This window comes from Cavenderia fasciculata, assembly GCF_000203815.1.
Source record: "Cavenderia fasciculata unplaced genomic scaffold Scf_EU5ZYIE02H8LDV-5, whole genome shotgun sequence".
Classification (NCBI taxonomy): Eukaryota; Evosea; class Eumycetozoa; order Acytosteliales; family Cavenderiaceae; genus Cavenderia; species Cavenderia fasciculata.
This window is the reverse complement of record NW_004457639.1, coordinates 257,110-270,906: the sequence shown is the minus strand read 5'-3', so window position 1 is coordinate 270,906 and position 13,797 is coordinate 257,110. Positions and strand designations below refer to the sequence as shown.

The 13,797-nt window shown below is 33.7% G+C and overlaps 7 protein-coding genes across 7 annotated transcripts; 6 read left to right on the top strand and 1 right to left on the bottom strand.

Annotated features, from left to right (window-relative positions):
* Window positions 1-689: 689 nt before the first annotated feature.
* DFA_09905 (uncharacterized protein) lies at window positions 690-2,842 on the top strand (the record flags this gene model as incomplete). Its single annotated transcript, XM_004351750.1, has 4 exons — window positions 690-720; window positions 788-927; window positions 1,006-1,330; window positions 1,527-2,842. The coding sequence occupies 4 exons, from the start codon at window positions 690-692 to the stop codon at window positions 2,840-2,842; spliced, it is 1,812 nt and encodes a 603-aa protein (XP_004351802.1).
* A 719-nt stretch (window positions 2,843-3,561) lies between these two features.
* Window positions 3,562-4,699, top strand: racP (Rho GTPase; the record flags this gene model as incomplete). The annotated part of the gene is made up of 4 exons (XM_004351749.1): window positions 3,562-3,804; window positions 3,912-3,993; window positions 4,073-4,320; window positions 4,388-4,699. 4 exons carry the CDS (start codon window positions 3,562-3,564, stop codon window positions 4,697-4,699), a joined length of 885 nt encoding a protein of 294 aa, XP_004351801.1.
* Window positions 4,700-5,220: 521 nt separating this feature from the next.
* Window positions 5,221-6,010, top strand: impA (FKBP-type peptidylprolyl cis-trans isomerase; the record flags this gene model as incomplete). Its single annotated transcript, XM_004351748.1, has 3 exons — window positions 5,221-5,304; window positions 5,424-5,586; window positions 5,688-6,010. The coding sequence occupies 3 exons, from the start codon at window positions 5,221-5,223 to the stop codon at window positions 6,008-6,010; spliced, it is 570 nt and encodes a 189-aa protein (XP_004351800.1).
* Window positions 6,011-6,255: 245 nt separating this feature from the next.
* On the bottom strand, window positions 6,256-7,788 carry DFA_09902 (uncharacterized protein; the record flags this gene model as incomplete). The annotated part of the gene is made up of 2 exons (XM_004351747.1): window positions 6,256-6,656; window positions 6,744-7,788. The coding sequence occupies 2 exons, from the start codon at window positions 7,786-7,788 to the stop codon at window positions 6,256-6,258; spliced, it is 1,446 nt and encodes a 481-aa protein (XP_004351799.1).
* A 644-nt stretch (window positions 7,789-8,432) lies between these two features.
* Window positions 8,433-10,516, top strand: parG (poly (ADP-ribose) glycohydrolase; the record flags this gene model as incomplete). The annotated part of the gene is made up of 3 exons (XM_004351746.1): window positions 8,433-9,561; window positions 9,630-9,820; window positions 9,893-10,516. The coding sequence occupies 3 exons, from the start codon at window positions 8,433-8,435 to the stop codon at window positions 10,514-10,516; spliced, it is 1,944 nt and encodes a 647-aa protein (XP_004351798.1).
* Window positions 10,517-11,197: 681 nt separating this feature from the next.
* On the top strand, window positions 11,198-12,326 carry DFA_09900 (uncharacterized protein; the record flags this gene model as incomplete). The annotated part of the gene is made up of 3 exons (XM_004351745.1): window positions 11,198-11,311; window positions 11,519-11,775; window positions 11,855-12,326. 3 exons carry the CDS (start codon window positions 11,198-11,200, stop codon window positions 12,324-12,326), a joined length of 843 nt encoding a protein of 280 aa, XP_004351797.1.
* A 285-nt stretch (window positions 12,327-12,611) lies between these two features.
* Window positions 12,612-13,514, top strand: phlp2 (phosducin-like protein; the record flags this gene model as incomplete). The annotated part of the gene is made up of 3 exons (XM_004351744.1): window positions 12,612-12,862; window positions 12,923-13,063; window positions 13,145-13,514. 3 exons carry the CDS (start codon window positions 12,612-12,614, stop codon window positions 13,512-13,514), a joined length of 762 nt encoding a protein of 253 aa, XP_004351796.1.
* Window positions 13,515-13,797: the final 283 nt, after the last annotated feature.

Here is a 13,797-nt window from a genome sequence, read left to right as displayed (position 1 = left end):
TAATCTTTAACCATCAGTATTAGTAGTAGTGTAGAAACAGTTCAAGTTGAAAGATACAATAGACAGATAGTAGATAAAAGATTGTTATTTATAAATAATCATCATTAGCTCTATCTATCCATCTATCCATCATCATTTGTTACCTATTATTATTAATTTAATAATAATAATAACTATCAACAAGTCAAACAAACAAACAAATCAAATATTCTTTGATCACTTTTAAAGTTTAACCAACCATCAAACGAACTCGTTGTCAAAAAAAATCTAGAAAACTACATTCAAAACTAACTCGACGACACAACAACAACCTAGCTACCTACCTACCTACCTACTTATCAACATACATACATACATACATACGTACCCATTCGTCCAATCAAGTTTCATATCGATTACAATCAATACCAAATCTTTTATTATCTTTAGATTTGATTTATATTTATATTTAATCCACCTATTCACCTTTTTGATAGTTTTAGTCTATTATCGATAATAGTTTATACGCTTTTTCAAATACACCAGTCGTTTGTTGTTGTTGTTGTTGTTCTCCTTATGGTTGTTGTTGTTGTTGTTTAGATAGATAGATAGTTTAGATCAATTTCATATTTGTACATAGTTTCTGTATATAATTAACACTTATTTATTTTAATAGTCAGTTGGTTCAATTCTTATCTTTTTCAGTAATCATGGATACTCAACCAGTAGTTGTTAAACAAGGTATGTATAAACATATAATATTATATATTGATTAATGATACTAATATATTTTTGATCTCTTGGATAGATGGTGAAGTCTTGGAAGATTCCATCAGAAAGCAAATCGAGTACTATTTTTCTCGTCAAAACTTGTCAACCGATACTTATTTGTTCAAACAAATGAACAATGAGATGTACGTACCATTGACAACCGTTGCAAACTTTAAGGTAAATTTCAAATTCAATTCAAACCAAATCAAATACATATATACATATTCATTCTAACGATATATTGATATTTTGTAGAAAGTAAAAAATCTTACCGTAGAGATGGATGTAATTGTAAAATCATTGGAAAAGAGTAGTTTGGTTGTTATGGACGAGGCCAAGAAGATGGTCAAACCATCATTCAAGCTGCCACGTAACATTGTAATCTTGAGAGACATCCCAATTGACGCCTCAACCGACGAAATCCAGACTATATTCACAGAGCAACTCATCGGCTCAATCACCAACATCAGAAGTGACATTGAGAGCACATGGTTCATTACCTTTAGCACAGATGACGATGCTTCGGCTGCATACGAATTAACCAAAGAAAAGGCCTTTAGAGATAAACCAATCAAGAGTCGTATCAAATCAGAGACTCTTTTGCGAAACAACTATACATTTTCTGAGCAAAATGGTGTCGATCACTCGGGCGATCAACAACCAGGCAGCAGCAACACTACCTCCACTACCACCCCACACCACAGCAATCACCATCACAGCAACGCTGCTGGCGGACAACCACAACAACAACAACAGGGCGGTTACTACCCATATAGCAATGGTGGACACCGTACCCCATACTACACCACATCACAGAAAAATTAACAGACACGGCGGCTACCCCTACGGAGGTTGGGATCAGTCCTCGCAACCAGCTGGCGGCGCCGCTCAACCAAACGGCACATACGACAAAGACCATAGAAAGACATTCCGTTCAAAGGATGGTCAATCTACCCGTCCACCCAGATCATCGAGACCAGTCGGTGAAAATACCACTACCACCACTGCCTCTGGAGACCAAACCATCATAAATAATAACAAGACATTTTCAACAGACCGTCCAAGAAAACCACACACCAAATCATTAAACGGAAAGCCATCTTTTTCAAATAGCTCCAATACACAACAACCACAACAAAATAACGCCACTACTACTACCACTACTACCACCACACCAATCACAACCACTTCACAACCATCTGCCGATACCACACCTGCTGTCGCTACTGCTCCAGCCACCACCCAAACAACCGAAAATAACTCTGAATCTACCGTTGCACCAACCACCTCTACCTCTACCTCTTCCTCGTCTAGCAGATCTGGACCAAAACACCCAAAGGGAACTGTCCAACCACAACAAAATAGCACAAGAAAGGGACCAAAGGGAGCCAAGCGTGATGGTTCCGCATCAGGATCACCAACCACTGCTGCTGGCGTAACCTCTGAGGAGAAGCCAAAGAAGGTGCCAGCCCCACACCACTTCCCACCCCTTTTCAAGGGTGAGGAAGGCGAAATCAAAAAGAAGGAGTGGGGTCCATCCTCTTCCTCTTCGCCAGTTGTTGCTGCCGCTGCTGCTGCCGTCGTTGTCCCACCAACCACTTTGGTGTCGACTACCCCAGCTACCGCACCAGCTGTTGCCGCTCCATCATCGCCAGCCACCCCATCGGTCGTAGTCGTCTCGACCAACTCCAAGAAGAGCAGCAAGACCAAGAAGAACAAGGACGGAGAGAGAAAAAATAAGGAACCAAAGGAAAACAAGCCAAAGAGAGAAAAGAAGGACAAGGAAGCCACAACAGCTACTGTTGCTCCAGTCTCTACCCCATCTACCCCTGTCGCTCCATCTACCCCATCCACCTCTGCCACTGCTACCACTGCCACTATTGACAGTTCATCATCATCATCATCTTCATCTGAAATGAATGGAGTCTCCCCATCATCTTCATCTACCACCCCAGAAAAGAAACAACCAACCTATGCCGATATCATTCAAGGTGTTAAAGCTGCTGCCGCCGCCACTACCACCGCCTCTACTACCACACCTGCTGCTGCCCCTGCCGTCGCTGTTGTCGCTGAACCACAACCAACCAATTAAATTGACTTTTTAGACCCTTAAACAGGAAAGAAAAAGAAGAAAAAAAAAAAGAAAAGAAAAAGAAAAACAAGGAAAAAAAACAAAACAAAGAAAAAAACCCCTCCTCCTCCAATTTCCATCATATCAATTAGATTACCAAACATTTAATATACATATACATATATTCTCTCCTCTCTAATATTTATAAACGAAATGAACAAATAATTAACAAATAACAAATAACCATAATATGATAATAATAATAATAATAATAACAAACTAAAATAACCATAATTACTCCATTTTTTTTTTTTAAAAAAAAAAACAAAATAAAATCATCCTTAAAAAAAAAAACAAAATACCAAAGAAATGCAATCGATGATTGCAAAAGTAAAGTTTAAATTATTTGTGGTGATGGATTCCAGTCCATTCGATTTCACAGCCCAAAAAAAAACTTGATGTGATTTTTTCAATTTTTTTAATTATTTTTTTTGGTTTGAATCAGATCACAGAGTGCCAATTTGTCTTTATCTTGAAATTGATAGTACTAGAGTTTATATTTATACTTTTTCTATTTATTATTAGTTAGTACATAGTAGGCGTATATAGTATCAAATCATTGTATTATAGAGTTGTAGAAAGAAAGAGATATAAAAACACAACGACGGAATCAAAACAAAAAAACAAAAACAGACATACATCATTGTATCATTAGATAAGAGAAAGAGAAATAGAAAGAGATGAGTACATCAACAACATCTACTACATCAACAACAGGAACAGCTTCTGCTACTACCACTACCACTACCAACAATAACAATAACAATGGTGGACTAGTTGATCAATCAGCAGATAGAATCAAAAAGAGAGACCCAGGTAGAATTACAAAGGTCATCAAATGTGGGGTTGTTGGTGATGGTACTGTAGGAAAGACTACCCTACTCTTGTCATACATCACTCAAGCCTTTATCACAGAGTATACGGTATTATCATCTATTTTATTATTATTATTGGTGGATCATTGATAATCTAATCTATTCCTTTCTCTCTTTTTTCTTCCTCCTTTTAATCATTCTAATGGAACTCACAGCCTACTGTATTTGACAACTTCTCAGCTATTGAAGAGGTTGAAGATGGTAAATTGGTTAATGTCATTCTTTGGGATACTGCTGGTATGTACATAAAAACAATAACAATAGACATAGAATACTGATTACTGAACTGATACTGATCTGATATAATATATTATAGGTCAAGATGATTATGCACAAATTAGAACCACTTGTTATACCAATTGTAGATATGATGTTTTCCTTTTATGTTTTAGTGTTGTGAATAGAGATTCATTTGATAATGTAAAATACAAATGGTTGCCAGAACTCAAAGCAAATTCTCCAGGTACTCCATTCATTTTGGTTGGAACAAAGACTGATATGAGAGATAACAATGCTGCTACTCCTCAATTATCTGGACAAAGTCCTGTTATTACCTTTAAAGAAGTAAATTATAATAATCATTCATAATTTTAATCATCATATGATATTAATTTTTTTGTACAATTTGTAGGGACAAAAAAGAGCAAAGGAAATTAAAGCACATAATTATATGGAATGTACATCTAGAGATCCAGCTAGTGTTGCCAAGGTTGTATTGGAAGCTGTTGGTATTATTATGGAAAGAGATAAAGTAAAGAGAGTGGCAAATGAAAAGATTTGGAAAAAGGAGGTTAAAAAGGAGGAAAAGGAAGAGAAATTGATCCAAAAATCAAAGGAAAAGATGGAAAAACAAGGAAAATTCAGTAAAAAGACTCCAAGTCCTTCCAATCAATCACCAGAAGCTTCTCCTAAATTAGATAGAGCTTCATCTCCACCAAAATAATAAGAAAAGGAAAAGTAAAAGAAGAAGAAAAAGAAAGAGGAAGAAGTAAACGCGAATTGGAATACCAACATCCTTAACATCAAACAACAATAACAACAACACCAACAATAATACTTGTTTTTTTATTTCCAACAACAAAGGTGTTTGATGTGAATATGTTTCTATTACCAAAAGAAGAAGAAGAAAGAAGAAAAACAAAAAACCAACAAAAAAAACAAAACCCAAAAATTCATATTAAAAAATAATTGTAGTTTTAATTTATTATAAGAAGAACCCTAGTTTTTTTTTTTATTGGATCAATTTTATATAGATTGATCGATCAGTTAGCCAAGAGGTCGGACGATGACTGATTTCTTTTTTCAAACCCCACCCATTGCCCAGCTGCAGTGTTTGGTCAAGTTGGGTCAACTTTGTTTTTTTTTCAAAATTTTTTTTTTGGGCGGTTGCTTGCCAGATGAGTCTGCATCTTCACTTTTTATATTGTTGAAGAGATAATCATCGCCATATCTATATATATCATCATGTTCAAGTTATCAATCCTTTTATTAGCCCTTATTGCTTGTTTCTCCTTGGCTTTTGCCCAAGAAGTCAAGATTCTTAATACCGTAAGTAGATAGGAGATAAACAACAACTTTGTTGATGATAAACATATACATATAGTCTAACAATCGTCTGTCCATACATACATACATAATTGTCAATTCTAATTGGTTGTATTTTATAGAATATTCCAGCAGGATCATGTCAAGACAAGAGTATTGCCAATGGAGATAGAGTTTCAGTACTCTATGTTGGTAAACTCGAAGATGGAACAGTATTTGATGCCTCTGAGAAGCATGATAACAAGCCATTCACTTTTGTCGTAGGTGAAGGCAAAGTCATCCCAGGTATGTATACTAATGGCACCATAACCACTGTGGATTAAACTCTTTAAGATAAGTCTGTGTTTTCAGATATTAATCCATTTTTTATATTATATTGTTTGTAGGTTGGGAAAATGGTGTCATGGGAATGTGTTTGAATGAAAAGAGAGAGTTCTTGGTTCCATATCAATTGGCTTATGGTGAAGCTGGAATTCAAAATGTTATCCCAGAAAAGGCAAACCTTGTATTTACTGTCGATGTCGTAGAGATTGAAAAACTCTCTGAAATCCCACTCCTTTACAAGTTGATCCCAACTCGTGAGACTATTGGTGCTCTCATTATTGTTATTGGTTTTGTTTACATTGGAAAGTACGTTCTCTCTGCTTACCCATCACCAGTCGACAAGAAGGTTCCAAAGACCAAGTCTGCTGACAAGAAGAAGAAATAAATAAATAAATAAATAATATATACTAATAATAATCGAAAAACAAAAGAGATGATAGTTTATTATAGATAACTACAAATGGAAACTATATCGTATATTAATATGTGTTTATATAAAGATGGTTTATTTAGGATGGTTTATAATAAAATGTTTTCAAAAACAGAGGACATAGGAGATATATCGATATGAATATTGTGTACAATAATCAACTCAAGTTGATTATACTATGATTATTATTATTATAATGACTAGTTGAGATTCTTTTGGGGAGGATGATTTTGATGAATCCAAGTTTTAATTTGAGCGATTCTTTCTGAAGATCTTGGATGAGTAGATAACATGTTGGAATAGATATCTTCATCTTCACCCAAGGCACCCAATCTCTCTTGGATTCTAATGGCAGATTCAACGTTGAAACCAGATCGTTGGAGAATACCCAATCCAATAATATCAGCCTCAATCTCTTGTAGACGAGAGTAACTCAGTTCCAAAAGACGAGTAGAGAGGTAAGTGGTAAAGTTTCCAGTAATAGTTTCACCAATCAATCCACGTGTCAATGCCAACAATACAATTCCAATCTTGTACAATGACATATGTTCAGCTGTATGTCTTGCCAATGCATGTCCAATTTCATGTGATAGCACTGCAGCTAAAATAAATAAATAAAAAAAGAAATGGTAAGTTTTCTATATTTATATATATATATCTATTTTTCTTTTCTTTTTGATTTCTTTACCAAGATCTTCTTCAGTTTTAACAATTTGGAAAAGTCCAGAATAAACAAAGATCTTTCCAGTTGGTAGGACAAAAGCATTGACTTGATTACTATTGATGACATGGCATTCCCAAACCAAAGGTGGAGGATTTTCCAAGCTTTGGATCAATTTCTTGGCGACAAGACGTACTTGATTTTGGAGAGTGCTATTGTCTGGAAGCAATTGGTCACCATATTCGGCCATGATGGCTTCATAGCCCATATTACCAATTTCACACTCTTCATCGGCCGACAGTCCAATAAAACGAAGTCTACCAGTGATGGGAGTAGTCTCCATGTTTAGGTAGACATAGATTGATAGTAGTCCAGACACTACAACCAATGCAATACCAAATCGAAGTGCTTTGTTTCCTCGATTGATCCATTGTCTTATACCAGTCATTGCTATTGGTAAAACAATACGGATTGCCTTGGTCCAAACTACATAGTTTGGTAAATTGGAATGAAATTGTCTTTTCGACAATGATGATGATGACAGTTGTTCTTGTTGAAATAGTTTATTTTCAAATTTGTTGATTCCTCTTCTTAAACTTCTTCTTAGATGATTAACATCAAATTGTTCATTTATATTATTATTATTATTATTAAATGTTATAAACAATTGTTTGTTTTTTAAAAATTTACAATTATCATTATTATTATTAGTAGTAGTGTTATTATTAGTAGTTGTAGTATTGATATTGGTATTATTATAAAGGATTGATGATTTATTCGATTGATTTCTAATTAAAGAATCATGTGTATTTGTAAATTTTAAAAATGGAGATTCATTATTATTGGTGTAAAGGTTATTATTGTTGTTGTTGCTATTAGTATAAAATCGATTAAATGGTGATGATGATGATGATAAAGAAGTAGAAGTAGAAGTAGAAGAAGAAGAACAAGATGAAAGCTGTCTCTGTACAATACGACTACGAGAACAACCCGTGGCCTGTTTAAGATTATAGTGTACTAGTCGATTGATGAGATAGACATTATTGGTTTCTATTAACTTTTGTAACTTCATTCTTTCCTCCCCTCTCTCTCTCTCTCTCTCTTTTGATTCCTCTCCTCTCTTTTACTAAAAAGAGATATCCACAAATAATAATAATAGTAGTAAATAAATAAATAAAAACAAACAAATAAAACAACAAAGTGCTGAGCTTGTGTAAAAAGTGAGAATAAATTTTTTGTTCCGCCGATTAAATTGAGGAATTAATTAAATTAATCCAATCAATCAATCAATCAATCAATCAACCAATCTATACAAACAGGATTGATATTTGATCCTCGATGTAAATATATATATATATTTTATCTTATTCTTAGATTGATCGATCGATCGATTGAGATATCTTCTCTGTGAGGAGTGATCTTTGTATAAATTATTATGATTAAACTTTTTTTTTTAAAAGTTAATGGAATAAACAATGATCATCCATCTTCATGTACTTGGTCGATTAGGTCGGATTAATATATTATAGATTATATTATTATTTAATTTTATGTATGCTTTAAATTTCGGAGAAAAAAACCTCTTTTTTGTGAAGTCGACTTCATTGAGAAGATTTTATTAGGTCGATTACAATCTAATTTATTTGTATTTGTATTCTAGGTGTAGTAATAGTTGTAGTAGTAGTAATTACTATAGACATTGTTTATTGATATACTATGAGTAATAGTAACAACACAAACAAAATAACAAACTATTTTACATCGTCGTCGTCATCATCATCATCTTCATCGACGGTCGATGAGAATAGTGGTAATGGTAATAACAATGGCAACAAAAAGAGACCATCACCAGTATCTAGAAATGATACTATATTGGATCCAGTTCAATTACAAGATCTAAACAATTCAAATAACAATAACAATAATAATACAAATAATGGTAGTCGACAATCAACATCACCTACTTTGTCATATTCTACATCGACTACATCAACAACATCAACATCAACAATTAAACAAGGATCAACAGTAAAATCAGAACCAACACAACCACAACAAGATACTATTCAAATTGATTCACAAACAAAAAAGAGATCCAAACTAACTGAATCTAATAATAATAACAATAATAACAATAACAATAATAATAATAATAATAATAATAATAATAATAATAATAATAATAATCAACAACAACAAAAAGATAAATTGGAAGAAGATATTGAATTTGAATTTGAAGATGAAGGAGAAGATTCAAAGACTATATTTTTAGTTGGAGAACCTGGAGAACCAACAAGAGATACTTATAATGGAGACTATGTTAAATTGCCATGTTCATCAAAGAATGTATATAAAAAGGAGGACAAGTATCTCAGCAAGTGGTATCTTATCTGCACTGTATTCATGAATCCAATCAAGAATAGTGAAGAACTAGAAGATGCCATCAAAGAGATTAACCCTCGATGCAATTGGAACTTTCAAGGATTACATGACTTTTTCGAGACCGAGTACAGTGAAGCAGAGGCATTGGAGTTCTTTACAAAGATCCTCCCAAAGATTATCAAATTGGCACTCGAGATGCCCAATCTCTTTCCTCGTCCCATTCCACTACTCAAACAAAATGTAGATAGAGAAATTGTACTTTCTCAACGTCAAGTGTCTTGTCTAATGGCAAATGCTCTTCTCTGTACTTTTACTCGTCAAGGTCCAAATGTCAAACATCGAAACAACTTCCCATCTGTCAACTTTCACTCTCTCTACTCTGCTCCCTTGTCTCCTGCTAGATCTGCCAAACTTAAATGTATTATTCATTATTTTAAAAAGATTTTAAATCAACCAATTATTAGTATGTAAAATTAGAGAAAAGAAAAGAATACAAGTAGATTATTTATACTTTTGTCTTTTTTTTTTTAGAATTGGAAGAAAGTTTAATATCATATCATAGACAAGTTTTAAGTGATGATGAAACACCAGATTGGGAAAGTAGTAAAGTTTTATTAAGAAATCTAACTTGTTTGGCTGATGGTACCATTGAAGAAAATGGTATTGGAATGTTACAAGTTGATTTTGCCAATAAAGTAATTGGTGGTGGTGTTTTAGGTCATGTAAGTGCAAAACAAAAGTAGAGAGAGAGAGAGTAATTTTTAATAATTTATATTTATTATTTTTATTTTTAGGGATGTGTTCAAGAAGAAATTAGATTTTTAATTAATCCAGAATTAATTATATCTAGATTGTTTGTTGAAGAATTGGCAGAAAATGAGACTGTTATTATTATTGGAACTGAACAATTCTCAAAATACAGTGGCTATGGAGATACATTCACATGGGCAGGAGACTTTAACGATGAGACTGATAGAGACTCACTTGGTAGAAGAAAGACATCGATTGTTGCAATGGACGCTATCAAAATGTATGGTGATCGATTCAAGCAATTTGCACCAATACATGTTGGAAGAGAGTTGTTAAAGTCATATTGTGCCTTTTTCGATCGTTTGTCTGCCACTGTTCTTTCACCTGTTGCCTCTGGTAACTGGGGTTGTGGTGTCTTTGGTGGAGACAAGCACCTCAAATCGATCATTCAATACATGTCCTCTTCACAAGCCGGCAGAGATCTTGTGTACCATGCCTATGGCGATCCCCAGTTCTCACAGGAACTCCTCAGTATTGTTGTCAAGCTCCAATCAAGTGGTGCTACCATAGGAGAATTGTATGACTCTCTTTGGCAATACTATACATTAATGCAACAATCAAAATCGAGTTTAAGTTTATTTCAATATCTTGAAGCTCGTTTTGGTTAATTCATCTAAAAACACAAAACAAAACAAAATAAACAACAAAACTACTTGGTGAATTAACTCTCCATCTATTGGGATGTGGGGTGTAAATCACTATGAAAATCTCCAACAAAGGGGGTTGATCCATTTTTTTGGGGAGGTTGTGTTCTCTTGAAACAAACCTACCCCTATTATGGTATTACTGTAAGACAGACAGACAGAGAAGTTGTAGTGTATCAACAGTTGTGTTGCTGAGGAGGGAAAGATTAAATTTATCTCATATGAATTTCCAAGTTTCTATGTCTTTAGATTGAACAACTAGTTCGTAATTATACGTTTATAGAAATGTTTCATGTGTAAATAAAAGAGCGAAATAGAAGACTCGTGAAATCTGAGTTCGTATGCATCTGACAGATGCGATTGATATCTATACAGAACGAATCCAATCGTATGTACTCGTCGAGTGTGTTTTTAAGCTAAAAATAATGAGAGATTGAACCAGATATGATTTCGCCAGCGAGATATCAAGGGCTCATCCCCCAGAGCGATTGGGCGAGGTTTGAACTGAAACAAGCAAGCAAGCCATTAAAAGAAGGAAATTCATGAACATTTTACTATTCATCATCTTACTTCTTCTGCAACAGAACATCCACAACTATTTAAACAAATAATTCACAACTATTTATTTATCACAATTCAATAATCATGGAAGCTGTTACTATTACCCACGAAGAACCAACCAGATACTTTAGCAACGTTGATAGAAATGATCCAAAACAACTCATTGATTACATTGAAGGAATTGCCTTTACCGATGAAGTATGTATTTCCATAGATAGTCAGGTCGGAACAGTGGTACTACCCAATGGTGTTGATAGGAGTATATCAAAATTGTTGTGTGGTAGTTGAGAGTACAACAATTGTTGTACTATGGCGGGATATTATTATCCAAATATCACATCACCGACACACGAGATCAAGATCACTGACCATCCATCTTTTTTTTTTTTTTTTTTTTCAATTTAGATTCAATATGTAACCAAGACAGTATTCAATAGTTTAAATTTAAAGGCTGGTGATAAAGTTGCTGATCTTGGATGTGGAACTGGAAAGGATGCTGTTTTGATCTCCCATGCCATTGGACAAGAAGGTCTTTACATGGGTGTTGATCTCAGTGAAGAAATGGTTAAATATGCCGCCGAGAAATACATGCCACTTGGTAATGTCCAATTTAGTGCTGCTTCTGCAACTGATTCTCAATTGGAATCTGATTTTTATACTGTGTATGTTGGAAGATAAATAGATTGAAATATAGTATAAGTAATATCTAATATTTAAATGTTTTTTTTTATATTTGATTAGAGCAAAATGTGAAAGATTATTACAACATGTACCACAACCATCACAAGTTATTCAAGAGATGGTAAGAGTTGTTAAAAATGGTGGTCAATTATCAATTATCGATACCGATTGGGATAGTTCACAAGTTAGTAATGGTCAAGATCCAGTTATCAGAGATATTACCCGTCGTATCTTTTCTGCCGTCTTTAATCAACACAAGGATATTGGTGTCAACCTCAAAAAGATTCTCAAGGATAATGCCAATCTCACCAATATCAAAGTCAAGCCATTCCTCTTGACCACTGAATCACTCGATTTTGCCAACAAGATGTACTGTCTCACTTCAAGAGGTGAAGTTGCACTCCAACACGGGCTCATTAATGAAGCTGAATTTACTCAATGGAAGGCTGCTATGGATGAAATGGATAAGAATGGAATCTTTTATTTCACTCTCAATTACTTTACTGGCAATGCTATTGTTAAAAAGGATTAAAGTTAATTCTCATCTAAACAATATATACTTTCTGTCTTTTAAATAATAACCAACCAACCAACTAACTAACCCACAATGAGCAATTATTTATTTGCTTCATCTTCTAAATAATAATAATAAATTTTATCTTCCCTCTAATATATATTTTGTATTTAAAATGATTTATTTATTTAATTAATACTTAATTTTTTTTTCATTGAGCGAAGATCTTTTGAACAGTCGACTGTTTGTTTTTTTGCATTAATTAGATAAAGATAGATATATATATATTTAGATATATAAAGAATGTCAGGATATAATCAACCACCAGGATTAGGTAAAACAGAATGGGAAGATATTCAAATTAGATTGGGTAATATGAAGGCTCCACCAAAGAAGTTGTCAGAGGATGAATTGTTTGATCTCATTCAAGAGGCTGCTTCGATGGCTGCCGAACAAGAGAAACAAGACAAGTTAAACAATGCTACTCTTGATGAAATAGATGAAATGAAAGAAGATGCAGATGATGATGAAGAAATGACTCTTGAAAAGATTAGGTAAATAGAGAAGAGGGAAAAGACAAACAATGATATCATCTAACTTTTTATATGTAACAGAAAAAAGAGAATAGCAGAGATGAAAAAACAAGCAGAATTAAACAAGTTTGGTGAAGTCTATCATATTACAGAACCATCATACAAAAGAGAAGTAACTGAAGTTAAAAATATTTTTGTTATTGTTCATCTCTTTAATCAAGGGTAAATTGATCAATTTGGCAAACATACACATTATTATTGGTATTGGTTTACTTATTATTACTCTATTTATCTTTCTCTTAGTATTCCACATTGTCAATTAGTAAATGATTGTTTAAATCAATTGGCACCAAAATTCAAAGCATGTAAATTTGTAAAGATTAGAGCCGAGGAAGCTATTCATGGATACCCAGACAAGAATCTCCCAACTATATTAATCTATCGAAATGGTGATATTGTCAGTCAACTCATTACTCTGAGAGCTCTTGGAGGTGATAATATGACATTGAACGACTTGGAATTTGCACTCGCTCAATCCGGTGCCATTAAATCGGATTTGGAGAAAAACCCTAAAACTGGAAAGGTTGAAGACCCAAGCAAAAGAGATACTACTCCTATCAACCTTGGCAAGAAAAAGTATTATGATTCTGATGAAAGTGATGAAGATGATTAATATGTAAATATAAATAAATAGAATAGAATAGAATAGAATTAAACAAGAATGAAATGTGTGGAACATTGAAACTGTAGTATATGGTATTGACAACGTTGGTCAAAAAATCAAGTAGAACAAAACAATCATTCACTGTGTCACCTCTACGTTTTTCTTTCTGAATACGTTTGTGTTCAATCCATTGACAGTTGGGTACAAGCCCCTCTAAAACATGGGATAGTACGAATCACTGAAAATTGATCGGATGGACAAAACAAAAAAAAAAAACAAAAAAATACTTTGG